At 37.6% G+C, this 13,283-nt stretch overlaps 1 protein-coding gene across 5 annotated transcripts in view; it reads left to right on the forward strand.

The window, feature by feature from the left end:
- Positions 1 to 13,283, forward strand: part of sorcs2 (sortilin-related VPS10 domain containing receptor 2) — a 367,598-nt gene that overhangs the window by 291,768 nt on the left and 62,547 nt on the right. For all 5 annotated transcript variants that reach the window (XM_026160567.1, XM_026160560.1, XM_026160578.1 and 2 more), the window contains exons 6-7: positions 4,009 to 4,073; positions 10,876 to 10,994. In XM_026160567.1, the coding sequence (XP_026016352.1) occupies positions 4,009 to 4,073; positions 10,876 to 10,994 (184 nt within the window). The remainder of the gene's footprint in view (positions 1 to 4,008; positions 4,074 to 10,875; positions 10,995 to 13,283) is intronic.

The raw sequence follows: 13,283 nt of genomic DNA on the forward strand, positions 1-13,283 counted from the left end.
CTGCAATGAGAGCTATATTATGTAATTCTTACTGTAACTTGTGGATTAAACATTTTTTTTTGTTTTTCTGTGAATAACATTTGGTTTTGACTTAATAGTGGCACAAGATTAAAAGTTATGGACTTGTTTTCAAAATTCATATTTTGGAAACCATGAAAAATGGCTCCAAAATCTTAACCTTTAAATATTGGCTACCCATCCAATATTTACTCAGAAACACCTGGAAAACAGAGTGACCATTTAACCATACAATATAAGAGCAGATTAAACTGGCAAAAATTGCTGACCGCTTGACTTAATACCCCTCGCCAAGTGCCATCATATAGCCAGTGGCCTATTGCTTCAGTTGGTCTTTACAAAACTTTTACTTTGATCTTTACAAAGCTTGGTCCTAATTGTCTATATGGAATGGATGAATTACTGACTTTACTGACTATTGTTTTTCCAATAAATGGTTCCTGTGCAATTTTGTCTGTCTGTGTGACTGCCTGTGAATTGTCTATGTTTAACTAAATACCAAGAATTGTTTTGGTGGTTTTATTTTTTTAGTTTATTTGATTTGTTTTGTTTTGTTTTTGTTTTCTATATAACTATTGATTATAGGAAACTGAGCTCCATACCACTAATATCATAAAGATTGTGGTCCTCCATTCAAAAGTTTATATATGTGGCTAAGGTTTTACATACATACACACTGTAAATGCATGTTGTTAGAGTTTTGGGATCTGAATTTAGCCAGTCATATCAGCTGTAACAGGAATAGCAGAGACCAGAAGTCTTCCTGCAAGTGCACATAAATCACACAAAAAATATCACATTAAAATCAATCTGCCTTTAGGCTGGTCTAGCTAAATGTGTTCCAGTGGACCTTGTTTTTGTGATGCTAGGTTGTAAACGTTTTGTTTGTCATTCTCAATAAAATGAAAAAGCTGTTTATTGAAATTAAACTGACATTGCAAGGCTGACAACTAAAAACAAAAGTAAAATGTTTAAGAATAGGTGAAGAAAACAGCTTGTATAATAATAATAATAACGAGAAGAAGAAGAAGAATTTATTTGTATAGCACTTTTCAAAACAGAGATATATATGTACAGGAGATAAGTGTACATGTTTGAACATACAGACACAAAAACAGACATGCTCTTTTGTTCCATCATACACACATACATGCATGCATGGTTGCAAACTATGGCCAAAAAATGAAGGTGAAAAGATTAAGGAAACACTAACCTATAAAAAATGAGTTTTCAGCAGTTGTTTTAAAACAAATAACAGAATCTGCTGTTTTAATAGTCTGAGGAAGGCTGTTCCACAGTTTGGGTACAACAATGTCAAGAGGCTGTCAAGGTTTTGGGCTTGACAGAAAAGTGTCACTGGGTGTCATCTGCACGGCAGTGGTAGAAGATTCCATTAAAGCCATTCAGTCCATTGAAATCATTCACTAGATGGCCGAGGGGTAACATTTCTCAAAGTGCAAATTCACCTTCAGTCTGAATTCACATTGCATGCTTGGAGCTGACACTTCTATCCAAAGAAACATGCAAGTTTCCAAGATAGGTCAAGGAGGACATGGGACGTTTGCTCATGGGTTTTCTAATAGATGGGAACAAGCAGCAAGACTCTTGATCAGGTCCAGAACCTTAAAGTATATATACAGTAAAAATAAATACAGAAAGTTAAAAAAAAAGAAAAGAAAAGAAAACTGCAAATGTCAGGCAGACAAAGATTTAGCTATTGATAAGGACATTTCAAATGCCCAGTGTTTGCTTAAAGCCTGATTGGCGACTAACAAGAAGAGGAACATCCTAAAACCTGGCAAAAGGAGTATTTCGGCATTGCTGTGCATTAGTGTCAACGCAAAATAAATTACATTGAGGTACATGCCAATGGAAATCTATTAGAGTGGATTAAACAGGTGAACTATATGCTGAAAGGCTACTCCAGAGATCCAGGTTTGATTCTGCTTCTGGACATGTTATTCCATGTTATTGCGCTCTGTCCCTCCTTTCTTGGATACTCTGCTGTCCAGGGTAAAAGTCAGTCTTTAAAAAGAAATCTGTTAAAGTGGACACAATACCATACTGAAGGTAAATATGGACGTGCTGTTTTGTAGCTGATAGCTGGTCCCTAGTCCCATTCTAAGGCTTACATAAGTAGTTCTCCTATATTCTCTTTACCGCTGTGATAAGCTGAAATGGACCCCCTACTCTAAGCTGTGCTCACTTCAGTCGCTCTATTAGAAAAGTTTAACTGTCATTGGTATAAATCACTATACATCACTGACATTTCATCATAGTCTCTGCTGCCAGTCATTCCTTCATATGCCCCTTAACAAGCTGAACATTCTTTCTGATATTAGGCTAACAGATGGATAATGAGTTCTCTTCTTCTTGTTTCTGCAGTCGCTTTTCATCATCCACTGTTTAAATTGTGGTGACCTCTTATATTTGTACGATGTACCCATTCCATAGACATCTGACTAGCAGTAACTGGACTGAGCCCAGAAGCAAACTTGGTTTTGTAGATGAACCACATTTGTTGGCAGCTGTTTTTGTTAAACAGAAAAGACTTTCTGGATAATAGACTTGATTTTGAATTGGCTATTAATGACCACTTTATTCCATTCAATCAAGTTAAGTTTTATGTATTGCACAAACAATAACGTACCATTGGCAAAATTTTGAAATGTCATTTGCATTTAGTACGACCAAATAATTTTTAGAATACTTTTAATAATGTTTTTAATAAGAAATATATATTTTACCTGCACCATGTATAGAGTATGAGACGTATGTGTATCATCCCAGCAATGAAAAACAAGCAGTGAGTGATAATTATTCTAATGCTGAAAGAAATGTGACTTATTTATTACTTATTAATGTGTAACTTATTTAAAGTAATACATAAGATTTTTTAAGTAAACTGTTTCACGTGGGTAGTGTTTTTTCTGAAGCGTCCTCTATGAGCTCTCTCTTTACCTACAATATGACTGATATTCCTTACCCCTCATAACTCTTTTCCTACCTTGCTTCCCCTTCCCCTCACAGTCTGCTAATTGCTTGTAAAATCTCTTTATAGGAAAAGTAACAAGGTTTTAAATCTCCACTGTGTCTTTACTGGCCAGGGGGATATTTTACAGACTACATTATGCAGTTCTACTCAGATGAACTGTTTAGTTTACCAGTCACTGAAGGGCAGACAGAGCAAATGCACTTTTGTATACATCCGTGTGCTTTTAAAAAGGAGCATATGAACATTTTGATGGTTTTAAAGTATACTACGTTAACATGAGTTAGGATAAGTGCATTTTCCAGGAAGTGCTGACCAGTGAAAAAAGGGGTTGTGGACAGTGACTGTACATTATAACATATTATCCATCCAGCCATACATTTTCTGCCTATCGAATTCAGGGTAGTGGGAGGGGCTTTGTCTGGATTGGCTAAAATAAAATTAGCGTAGAAATCAACGTGTACAAGTTGTCTAAAATTATGATTGAATGGTTTAGTTCTAGATGGTCTTCCCCTGCAAACTTAGACATATAACATTGGTAATTCCATAAAAACAGTGGAAAGCATTTCTTAACCTTTGATTTTGAATTTAAAAGATTAAAATGATACACTCAAACTTAAATGTTTCTACATTTACATCCATCCACCACCCTAACAGGTTTGAGTCATGAATAAAAACGTTTTCCTGGGTTCACCATGTTATGTGAACATCTAAAACACACATCATTTGACAGAATGCAGCGAATTTGTGCGGTCATGCCATTTGTTCCATGTTTTATTTCTCCATATTTTCTGTCTTGCTCCAATATTAAAATTAGAAAATGTAAAAAAGGGAAATATAGAAGTAAAATTCTAAAAACATTAAAGTGACAAATTGTTATTATTAAAAAAACATATTGTATTGACTGTGCTTTACTGTTGTGTTGCTTGGACTAGTCATATGTGGTTTTAAGCTTGAAGTCTGATCTACATCTGACATGATTGTCTTCTGTGTTCCAGGTCTGTATCTGGTGTGGATGTGGATCCTGATCTGGTGCACATGGAGATGCAAGATACAAGTGGAGGTGCAGTGATCTTCCACTAGCCCACTCATCTTGTTATAATGTTAGCACTTGGTCAGAGAAGATCAAAGTTTATTAGAATTTCTATAAGTTGATATAAATCTAGAGGTAAAATAAAGCACAAGGTTTAGCTTTGGTCCAATTTTATACTACTAATAGCAAACAGCTAATCAGCAAAGAGACTTGAAATTTGAAATGCTACCAGGTGTATTCTTTCTTGGGTTTAAAAGCATGTTATTAAAATACATTAACTGGCACTATCACAAGCTGATGGGTAGAGGACCAAAATACAGGATTTTAAACAAAAAGGTGAACCTTTATTAGGTTGAATGCAATGCCTACAGCCAAATCCGAATACAAGCAGAACTTTAAGGTCTTTGCAGGGAAACAGGCAAAACTAAGAGCAAACAGAGGAAGATAAAAACTACAGACAAGTCTAAGGAGAAGCACAGGACTATATATACACTTTAACTAGAAACAGGAGGGTAATGAGACATAGGTGACAGTAATCAAGACAATCACAGGGGATGAAGTCAAGCTTAAAGGAAGTAAATCCGGTAAAGTAAATCCGTTGGGCATCTTTCTTTGCCTTTAGACAACAATTCTGATGGCAAAAGAGCCAAACGGGACAGGCAAAAAAAAAAAAAAAAAAAGCTTAAAGGAAGACACAAGAGACAACTAATTTTAAACTGTTAAAATAACAAAGAACCCAACTAAAGGCACAAGAGAACTCACTCTGAATTCAGGGAAGGACAGAATTAATAATAGCCTTAAGGCAAAACCAAAAGGAAATAATTAGTGCTGTGAAAATTAACATGTTAATGCAAATTCATCTGCCATCACGGTCAATGTGATACTTTTTTTTAGCGCAATTAACGCATCTGGAGTGCAGAATGACTCAAAATCCCTAAAATGTTTCTGTCAATGCATTTCGGGTAGTTTGTCCAAATAGAGTTACCTTTGCACATGCGCAAATGGGCAGCTGATCTGGTAGTGATGGGCAGCTGAACCAATCAACTCAATATGGAAGATGCACATTGGCCCTCTCAATGGAAATTTGAGTATTAAAGAAATAACAAGACGGAACAGTCAACCGACATAAAGTATTATGCAAATTATGCAAGAAGGAATTTTCTTTTTACCGAAGCACTTCCAGCTTAAAATATCACACTGACGTGAAGCATACGTTAGCCGGGGATGCTGCTAGGACTTTGGCTAACGCGTCACCAAGCTTGCGACAAACCACTCACGGAGAATCGGGGACTCAGTAAGTCTACCTCAGACCAGTGTTGCCAACTTAGCGACTTTGTCGCTATATTTGGCGGGTTTTCAGACCCCCTTAGCGACTTTTTTCTAAAAAGCTTCTAGCGACAAATCTGGCGACTTTTTCTGGTGTTATTGGAGACTTACTTATGACGACTTTTTAACGTGAAAGGGCGTATTGCTCTTACTCTCAACAAGCAGCAGTGCTGCCGTGGGCACCTCACCCGTGCTAAAGCGCTCACGGGCAGAGGATAGTCCTCCCCCAGCTGCAGGAGATGTTCACACCTATGCGTCCAAACTGCAAATGAACCGCGCATGAGCGAAGCCGCTGCTCCCGCACTGACTGTAATGCAGTCAGTTCTTCTTTTACTCTCATGCTGTTTTGTGGATCACAAGGTTTAAAACTACTTATAAACACACACACACATAAAGTAACTCCACCAGAGTGCCTATTTCGGGTCACTTTTGCCAGTCGAAGCCCGGATAAAGGAGCAGGGTTGGAATTGTGACATTAAAAAACAATAATTGTTAAACGAAATTTAATTTGTAGTTCTAAATAAATTCTAAATGCATTTAGGACGTTTTTTGCTCACTTTATGTTTCTTCCACGATGTTATTTCTGTCTCCAACAGCGTAGGTTACAATTATATTAGCATGACCAATTATGCAAATTAGGTTATGATGTCATTTAGCGACTTTTAGGACAACCAATAGCGATTTTCCTTACTGAGGAGTTGGCAACACTGCCTCAGACATGTTGACTGACACAATTGCCAAGTGGATTGCAACATGAAAGTGCGTACATTCTCCCTTTTTTCTTGAGTCTGTTTGCTCATGCAAAATGAAATGCGATTAATATAGAATAAAAATGAATGATATTTAATTGTGATTAATCAAAATTAATCCACTGTAACCCTGTGATGAATCTGATTAAACATTTTAATTGTTTGACAGCACTAATATATATTATATATTGGTGTATACTTACCTATTAGTATATAGGTTTTTAAAAAAGTTTCACAGAAAATAACCTGTGTTAAAAGATGCAAGAAAACTATTTAAATTCTCTTTGAATTTAAGCATACATTCTTTGTGGTTATTCTGCATTTACTTCATTATATTGCATAAATGTCAGTTACAAGCGTAAATATTAAGTTGAAAAAAAAAAGTAATTGAAACCAGGCTATTGATCAAGTAATTGCTATTAATTGTGATTAATTACAGAAAATTGTGAGATTAATTAGTTAAATATTTTTAATCTATTGACAGCACTAGAAATAATATTAGAAAATTGAAAAGCTTTATGAGAGTAATAAAACCCAGGCAGAGATCCTAAAAAAAACCCCTCAAAAATCTAAACCTCAAAAAATAAGAATTAAAACTTCATGCAATAGAGTACAGAAATACCTAAACAGAAACTCAACCTCAGATATGTTAACTAAGGATTCAAAGTCAAAGACGTAACCAATCTTAGGTCACATGACAATCAAAGCAAAACCGTCACTGTGCCTTTTTAGTAAATCTGTAAGGAGTGATTTGGATTTGCACAGGCCAATATGGCCCTATGCCGGATTGATGGTAATGAATTTTGTTTCTTGAAATATCCTTGCCAGATATGACTGATGCCTCATTCAGTTCAACTATGACATGAGGATCAACTTCTCTTTAAGAATTCTTGAGGTAGAGGATAATGTGTTTTACCTATCCAGGCAGCGCTAGCACTACAATGTAAAAGCAAGTAAAAGAAGAGATTACCGAATGACCTTGGTGTGGGAGTGTTGGTAGTGTTTATGTGTGAGGGGTCAGTGGGGAATTAATGGATAAGCTAAATACTCACACCAGTGAATTTGGATTATCATATCTCCTGAGTGACAGACGAACACCTCCACACAGAGGGCCAAGAGGGTAATAGAAATGTGTATTTGAGATTGTGCATTTGTCAATGAAGGTGGCAAATGTTCAGACTCTTTATTCACATCTTGACTTCATCTTCTCTCAGTCTCCCAAACTATAATCCTAAATTCTAAACTATAACCTCTAAATAAACCTGAGCAGGCAAAGTCAGATAGGAGTGGCAGACTCTGAAGGGCACAATGAAGGATGTGTTTATTATATTTGCTGTTCCATTCTCAATAAACCTCCCTATTATAAATGGCCATTAAAATCTGAACCTCTTGAGGAGGAGACGAGCAATCTTTTAACCCACACACAGAAAGATGCTGCCTGCATTGTGAAATCTGTCGGGCTGAACAAAGCTCCCTGTGTTTGTGGATAGTGAAGATGAGAGGCTGTCTGTCTGGGCTGACTGCCCAGTTAGGGGAGCTCTTCCTGGGGCACATGGCCTCATCTTTCTCATTCTCCTCCCTCTTCCTCTCCTTGCTTCTGTGCCCAGATAGATAGTTGAGGAAGGCGGGAGCGACCAGGCATGCTAAACCAATCTGTTCACCCTGTTCCCCCAAATCCTCTGCTCCAACCCTGTCATGCGTAGCATGGCCAAGGTTAAACAGTGGCATGCTACCAAAAAGGACACAGGAGAGATGAGGAACTGTGGCCCTGCCCTCAGCTCCCAGGACTGCTGTCTGATGTTTGAGAAGGGCTGGAGGGGTGGGAGGAAAGTCTCCTAGGAGATGGGGTGGTCGATTGATGGATGAGCCATGTGTGCACAGAGATGCTAGCTGGTAGTGTGTCTTTGTATATTAGTTTGTCATTAGGGAGATTGAAGGGGAAGAAAGCATGAGAGTATCTTGTTCATGCACATATTGACGCTGTAATGTTAGGAGTACTGTAAATGTGTACATGTCTCTACAAGTATTACATGTATTGCTTTCTGTATTTTTTAAATAGTCACAGTCTCAATAATATCCCTTTAGCTATGCCTTGTTTCCCTGTTGCTGTTTTCCTCGTCATACTACCCAATTTCACCATGTGAGTGTGGTTGCAGGTATGTGAGGACAGCAAGTGGCATGAAGAAATGAGTGTGCCACAAGCTGGAATTGAACACTTAGTCCAATCTAATAGTTTTTTAATGAGTTCTCCACCGTATGCTGCTTTGATTAAATGTCTGAGCTTTTCAATAAATTAGCCACTCCATTTATTAGACCACACACCTCCTGAACAAAGACAAAGCAGAGGAGGAAAAGTACAGTGCTGATGAAAAGAATTGACTCAGTCATGCGATATGAAGTTGCGTCATCCTGAGGCTGAACCGATTTGAATTTTCTTTTATGTAGTTGTATGTTGATTTTATTCTACTAAGATAATACTTTAGAAAAAAAGTAGTAAAAGACATCAATATAAAGAAGATAGGATGTACCACATGTGAATGAAGGTGACTTGATATGGTGCATTATAACACAGACATCTGTAAAACTGTCTTTTATGAATTTTTAAACCAGGTAGATTAATATCCATTCTGTTTAGCAAAGGACATGGAGAAAGAGTCATCCTCTCTGTCATATATATATATATACAGAGACCATGGTCATTCTCAGGGCATATCTCATTTTGACTTTGTGTGTGTATGTGTATGTATATATATATACAGTATATATAATATGTATATATATATATATGTATATATGTATATATATACACACACACACACACACACACATACACACAGTCAAAATGAGATATGCCCTGAGAATGACCATGGTAATATTCTGTGGAACTTCCACATACAGACAGACAAACGGGTGATGGGCAACCAACCAAGAAATAGTAGTGGTGGACAAGCAGAGGAAGACAGTCGTAGTGTTCGATGTAGCGATACCAAGTGATAGCAACATCAGGAACAAGAAACACAAGAAGAATGAAAAACAATGCAAATACCAGGGCTGAGAGACAATTTGGAAAGTTTAGGCAACAGTGGTCCACATAGTAACTGGAACACTTGGAGCAGTGACCCAGCAGATCAGCAGATTCCAGGAATGACATCTGAGATATCTGTGCAGAACCGCACAGTCTTGGGAAATGGAAAGATACTGTGCAAGACCTTCAGGCTCCCAGGCCTCTCGCAGAAACGAGGGAGTGATTCTTCTTGAGCTTTGGTGGAGGTTGGTGGATGAATTGAAACAGAAGGCACTGATGCAGGGCAGAAGCAGCACTGATATATGTGACACACAGTTTAAGTTGCCCTCCGTGACGTAGCTTGAAGCCCTTTGTTTCATTATCTGGTCGTAGTAATTGTTAGTACTTCCAAAGTTATGTGTGAAATTCTTTGAGTCTATTTTCTATCATCTATTTTTTTATGTTAAACATGTGTGAGAAGTAAGCATAGATTCTGTTTGCCATATGGTGATTTGAAGTTTCAGTGAGTCCTGTAAGAACCTGTATTTTTGAAAGATCAAGGTCAGTTTGATGAATGTCTAATTCACTTCAGATGCTGTTAAGCTCTAAGTTATATCTGAGCTGATACTTTTAACTTATTTCCGAGTGTCTGATGTAATCAATTGAAGGTCAAACCATAAATGTGGATTCAGCCAGTGCATCTGAACTGCTAACCTCGCACATGTGTGGATGCAGGCTTGAGAGTGTGAAGTTGTGTGTGTGTGTGTGTGTGTGTGTGAGTATTTTCTCTATTGCCAGCTTGTCACCTTTGGGGGGAACATAGCGGCTGCATTTCAGGAGTCGATGCTGCTGATGCAGCTGCTGGTTGAAATTCAATAGTGGTTGAGCTTTGCACCATGCGCTAGCCTCTCTGTGTGCCTGTGTGAGGGTAATCCCTCCTGGCCATTTGGATCCTAGAACGACTGTATGTCTATGGGGAAGCTGTCATATCTTATAGAGTCTGGAAAATGATGTCTCCATTTTTCTTTTCGCCTAGTTTTTCCTCTCATACATTTTCTTCCACTCCCTCTAACAGCCAGCCACAGAAAAGCAGAAGCTGCAGTCTTCAGCTTATGCTTATTTCTATTGTATTCTATCCTATTTTTTCCCCATTCTTGAGCCTTTTCTCTTTTACTTTCTCTACTTAACATAGATTACACAGTTTTTATTATGTCAGCTAAAAGCTATAGTTGTATTTAGCTTCCATGTACAGTATAAGTACCATTACTGTGAATGCTGTTTGAATAATCATAAATCTCTGTGAATATTCAACCTACTCAAGTTAAGTTACTTTATTTTTACAACACATTTAAACACATCAGATATTAAGTAGCTGAGACATAATAAAAAATATATTTTACACTATATTTTATTCAGTTTTATAATGTGTTTTCAAAATAGTCCAGTTGAGGGACTTTATGGGCCAACAAAAGTGAAAACCAACCATCTGGTAAGCAAGCCCTTGGTGACAGTGGGAAGGAAGAACTTTTAACAGGAAGAGACGTCAGGCAGAGCAAGGCACAGAGAGGATCCATGATCTGCCTGGACCTGTTCAAGGGTGTGGGGGCAGAAATTACAAAGATGCATTGCAATTATTAACAAGATATTCTAGAATGCCAATGTGTTTTGTTTAAAATTTCCAGCAGTAATTATCCCTTCCTGTTTCCTGACTGTGTCACTGTTTCCTGTCCTGTTGCTGTCCATGTCACTCCAGGCTACTTGTATGTCACCTGCCTCATTCAGAACTGCTCGGACAAAATGGTGACGGCACAGTTCCTTGGAAAAATTGATCACAACTCGCTGCTGGTGCAGGATGACTACGTATTTGTCAAGGTAAAAGAGGAATACATGTGCATGAATGTTTTTATTTTACACTTTGAAACACTGTGCTATATAAATGTCACTTATCTTCTCTCATATTCCAGACTACTGCCATTCTATTCAAACTAAATTTTAAATCCTGTCACGTATCCACTCCATTTTGTCTGATGCATTTGTTAGATTCCACAGCACCTAATATTCTCAACATTACATCTGACTGCTGCATTAATGAGAAGACAGGAATTGCTCCTCTGATGGTTTCAAATTCTATTTTAATGTCTCGTGTTGCAGGTTATTGTTTTGTCTTTGTTCCATTTGAACTCGTTCAGCTTTTCACACAGTAGACAGCATTTTTGTACACATTTAATAAATACTATTTGTGTTGTGGGAGAGGAAATGTGTACACCTATGCATTTGCATGATCATATAGTCCATCTGTTCTCCTCTGCCTGTCCAATTCAGGAAGTCTGGACCCTATTCCAGCCCTGCAACCGCAAACAGGTTTCAGGGCTAACACAGAGAGACAGACAACCATGTTGATTCACATTCACACTTATGGGCAATTTAGAATCACTCAATAACCCTTTGAACTGTGGAAGGAAGCCAGAGTACCTGGAGAGAACCCACAAAGACATGGGAAGAACATGCAAACAGCAACCTGACCACTAAGCTATATGATATGGAAAACATGAGACAGGAAATGCAGGGGTGAGCTAGAAAACAGTAACTGAACTTCAAAAGGAGGATTATCCGTTGGTCACTCAACCGTAGAGGCCATCATTTTATAGATGGATTAAAAATTGAACAATACATTTTTCTCAAGCTAGTATTTTTCTTATCACAGGGTGTTCAAGATGTGATACTGATAAATTGCATAGCTTAGCCAAGCTTAAACATTATTTTAAGCTAGAGTGTTATCAGAATTATAATCATATAGTCTGCATTACAGTCAAATTGAGATTTCAGGTTATGCATAGGTCTCAGGAAAAAATTATGATTGATATTATGATCTTTTCCCGAGCTTAGTGAAATAGTGAAAACTTCTATTTTCTTCCTCTTTTTTGCCAGAAACAAAACTTGTCTCCTGACTAATACATTCTTTGTACTGTACGTCTCTAAAGTGGACCCAAAATCTAGGCAGCCTCCAAGGGTCGAGGCAGAGGCACCTATACTGTGGCTTTTGTTGCATTTACTTTCCAGCACTCTGTAGATAGATACTTTAATGATCCCACGAGAGAAACTGTTGCATTAAATCAGCAGAATAAAAGAATAAAATTACTACAGTCTACAATAAAAAAGCAATAAACAACAAAGTTAAAGTCTTATACTATGAGATAGTTCTATATACATAATACTAGTAAGGAAAAACTGAGCAAGTTTTTTTTTTTTTTAACCTGCATCTCCCCAGTTATTTCTCTTTCAGCATTTGTGTATATGTTGTATCTGTCAGTGTATCTATTCAGTTGCAGCTGTGTTTGCGCTTACAGCTGAATTTGCAGCTTTATGTCTGTTTTACTGATAAACTCTTGCTGCCCAGATAACATACAGTGCTGTCACTTGAAATGGAAAAAGAATTTCTATTCGTGATAGTGTGCGGAATTAATCTTGTCTATAATTGATTTGCCATGCAGTACAGTACTGCACACTCTGCAGTGGCCAATAGTTCAATTCTATTTGCATGGAGAATAGACATGAGCTGGTATGCTAGAGGACAATCTCCACAGTAGGACAAAGTTGCTCTCTCTGGGTGTTGTCCCCCTATGTGTAAAGTTATGTGTGCATGAGTGTTTGCATCTGTGAGAAGAATGAAAACTCATCAGGTCACTGTAGACTGGCCCATTATCCTTAAGGGATAATCCTCCTAATATTTCAAGCATTACATACAGATATCAGGTTTGAAGAACAACACCTCAAACAATCTTTACTAGCAGTTCTTACGTGTTTACCTATAATGAAACCCAACACCTGGCAGTTCTGTGAGTGATGTATGTGTGCGAACATTTACTGCATGTGTCACTTTCCCTTTAAAGTAATTGTTGATACTTTCATCCCCAACTTTATAAGGTGAGGTCTGTTCCTTGATCATTAATATGAAAATTATCATAACCATTGATCAACAACTGATCAAAACCCATTGATCAAAGGCCATGAATACCATTAACAGAGAGAGTTGGGGAATGGCTGCAATCACAGCTTTGTAAGATGGCAAAAGATGGTTTCAGTTATTGTGCAAATGTAGTGTTTATACGGCTGGGGAAACCTGCAGTCAACTGAGACTGAAGAAGTCACTTGGATGAGTGA

The sequence above is a fragment of the Astatotilapia calliptera genome, chromosome 3, assembly GCF_900246225.1.
Source record: "Astatotilapia calliptera chromosome 3, fAstCal1.2, whole genome shotgun sequence".
Taxonomy (NCBI): Eukaryota; Metazoa; Chordata; class Actinopteri; order Cichliformes; family Cichlidae; genus Astatotilapia; species Astatotilapia calliptera.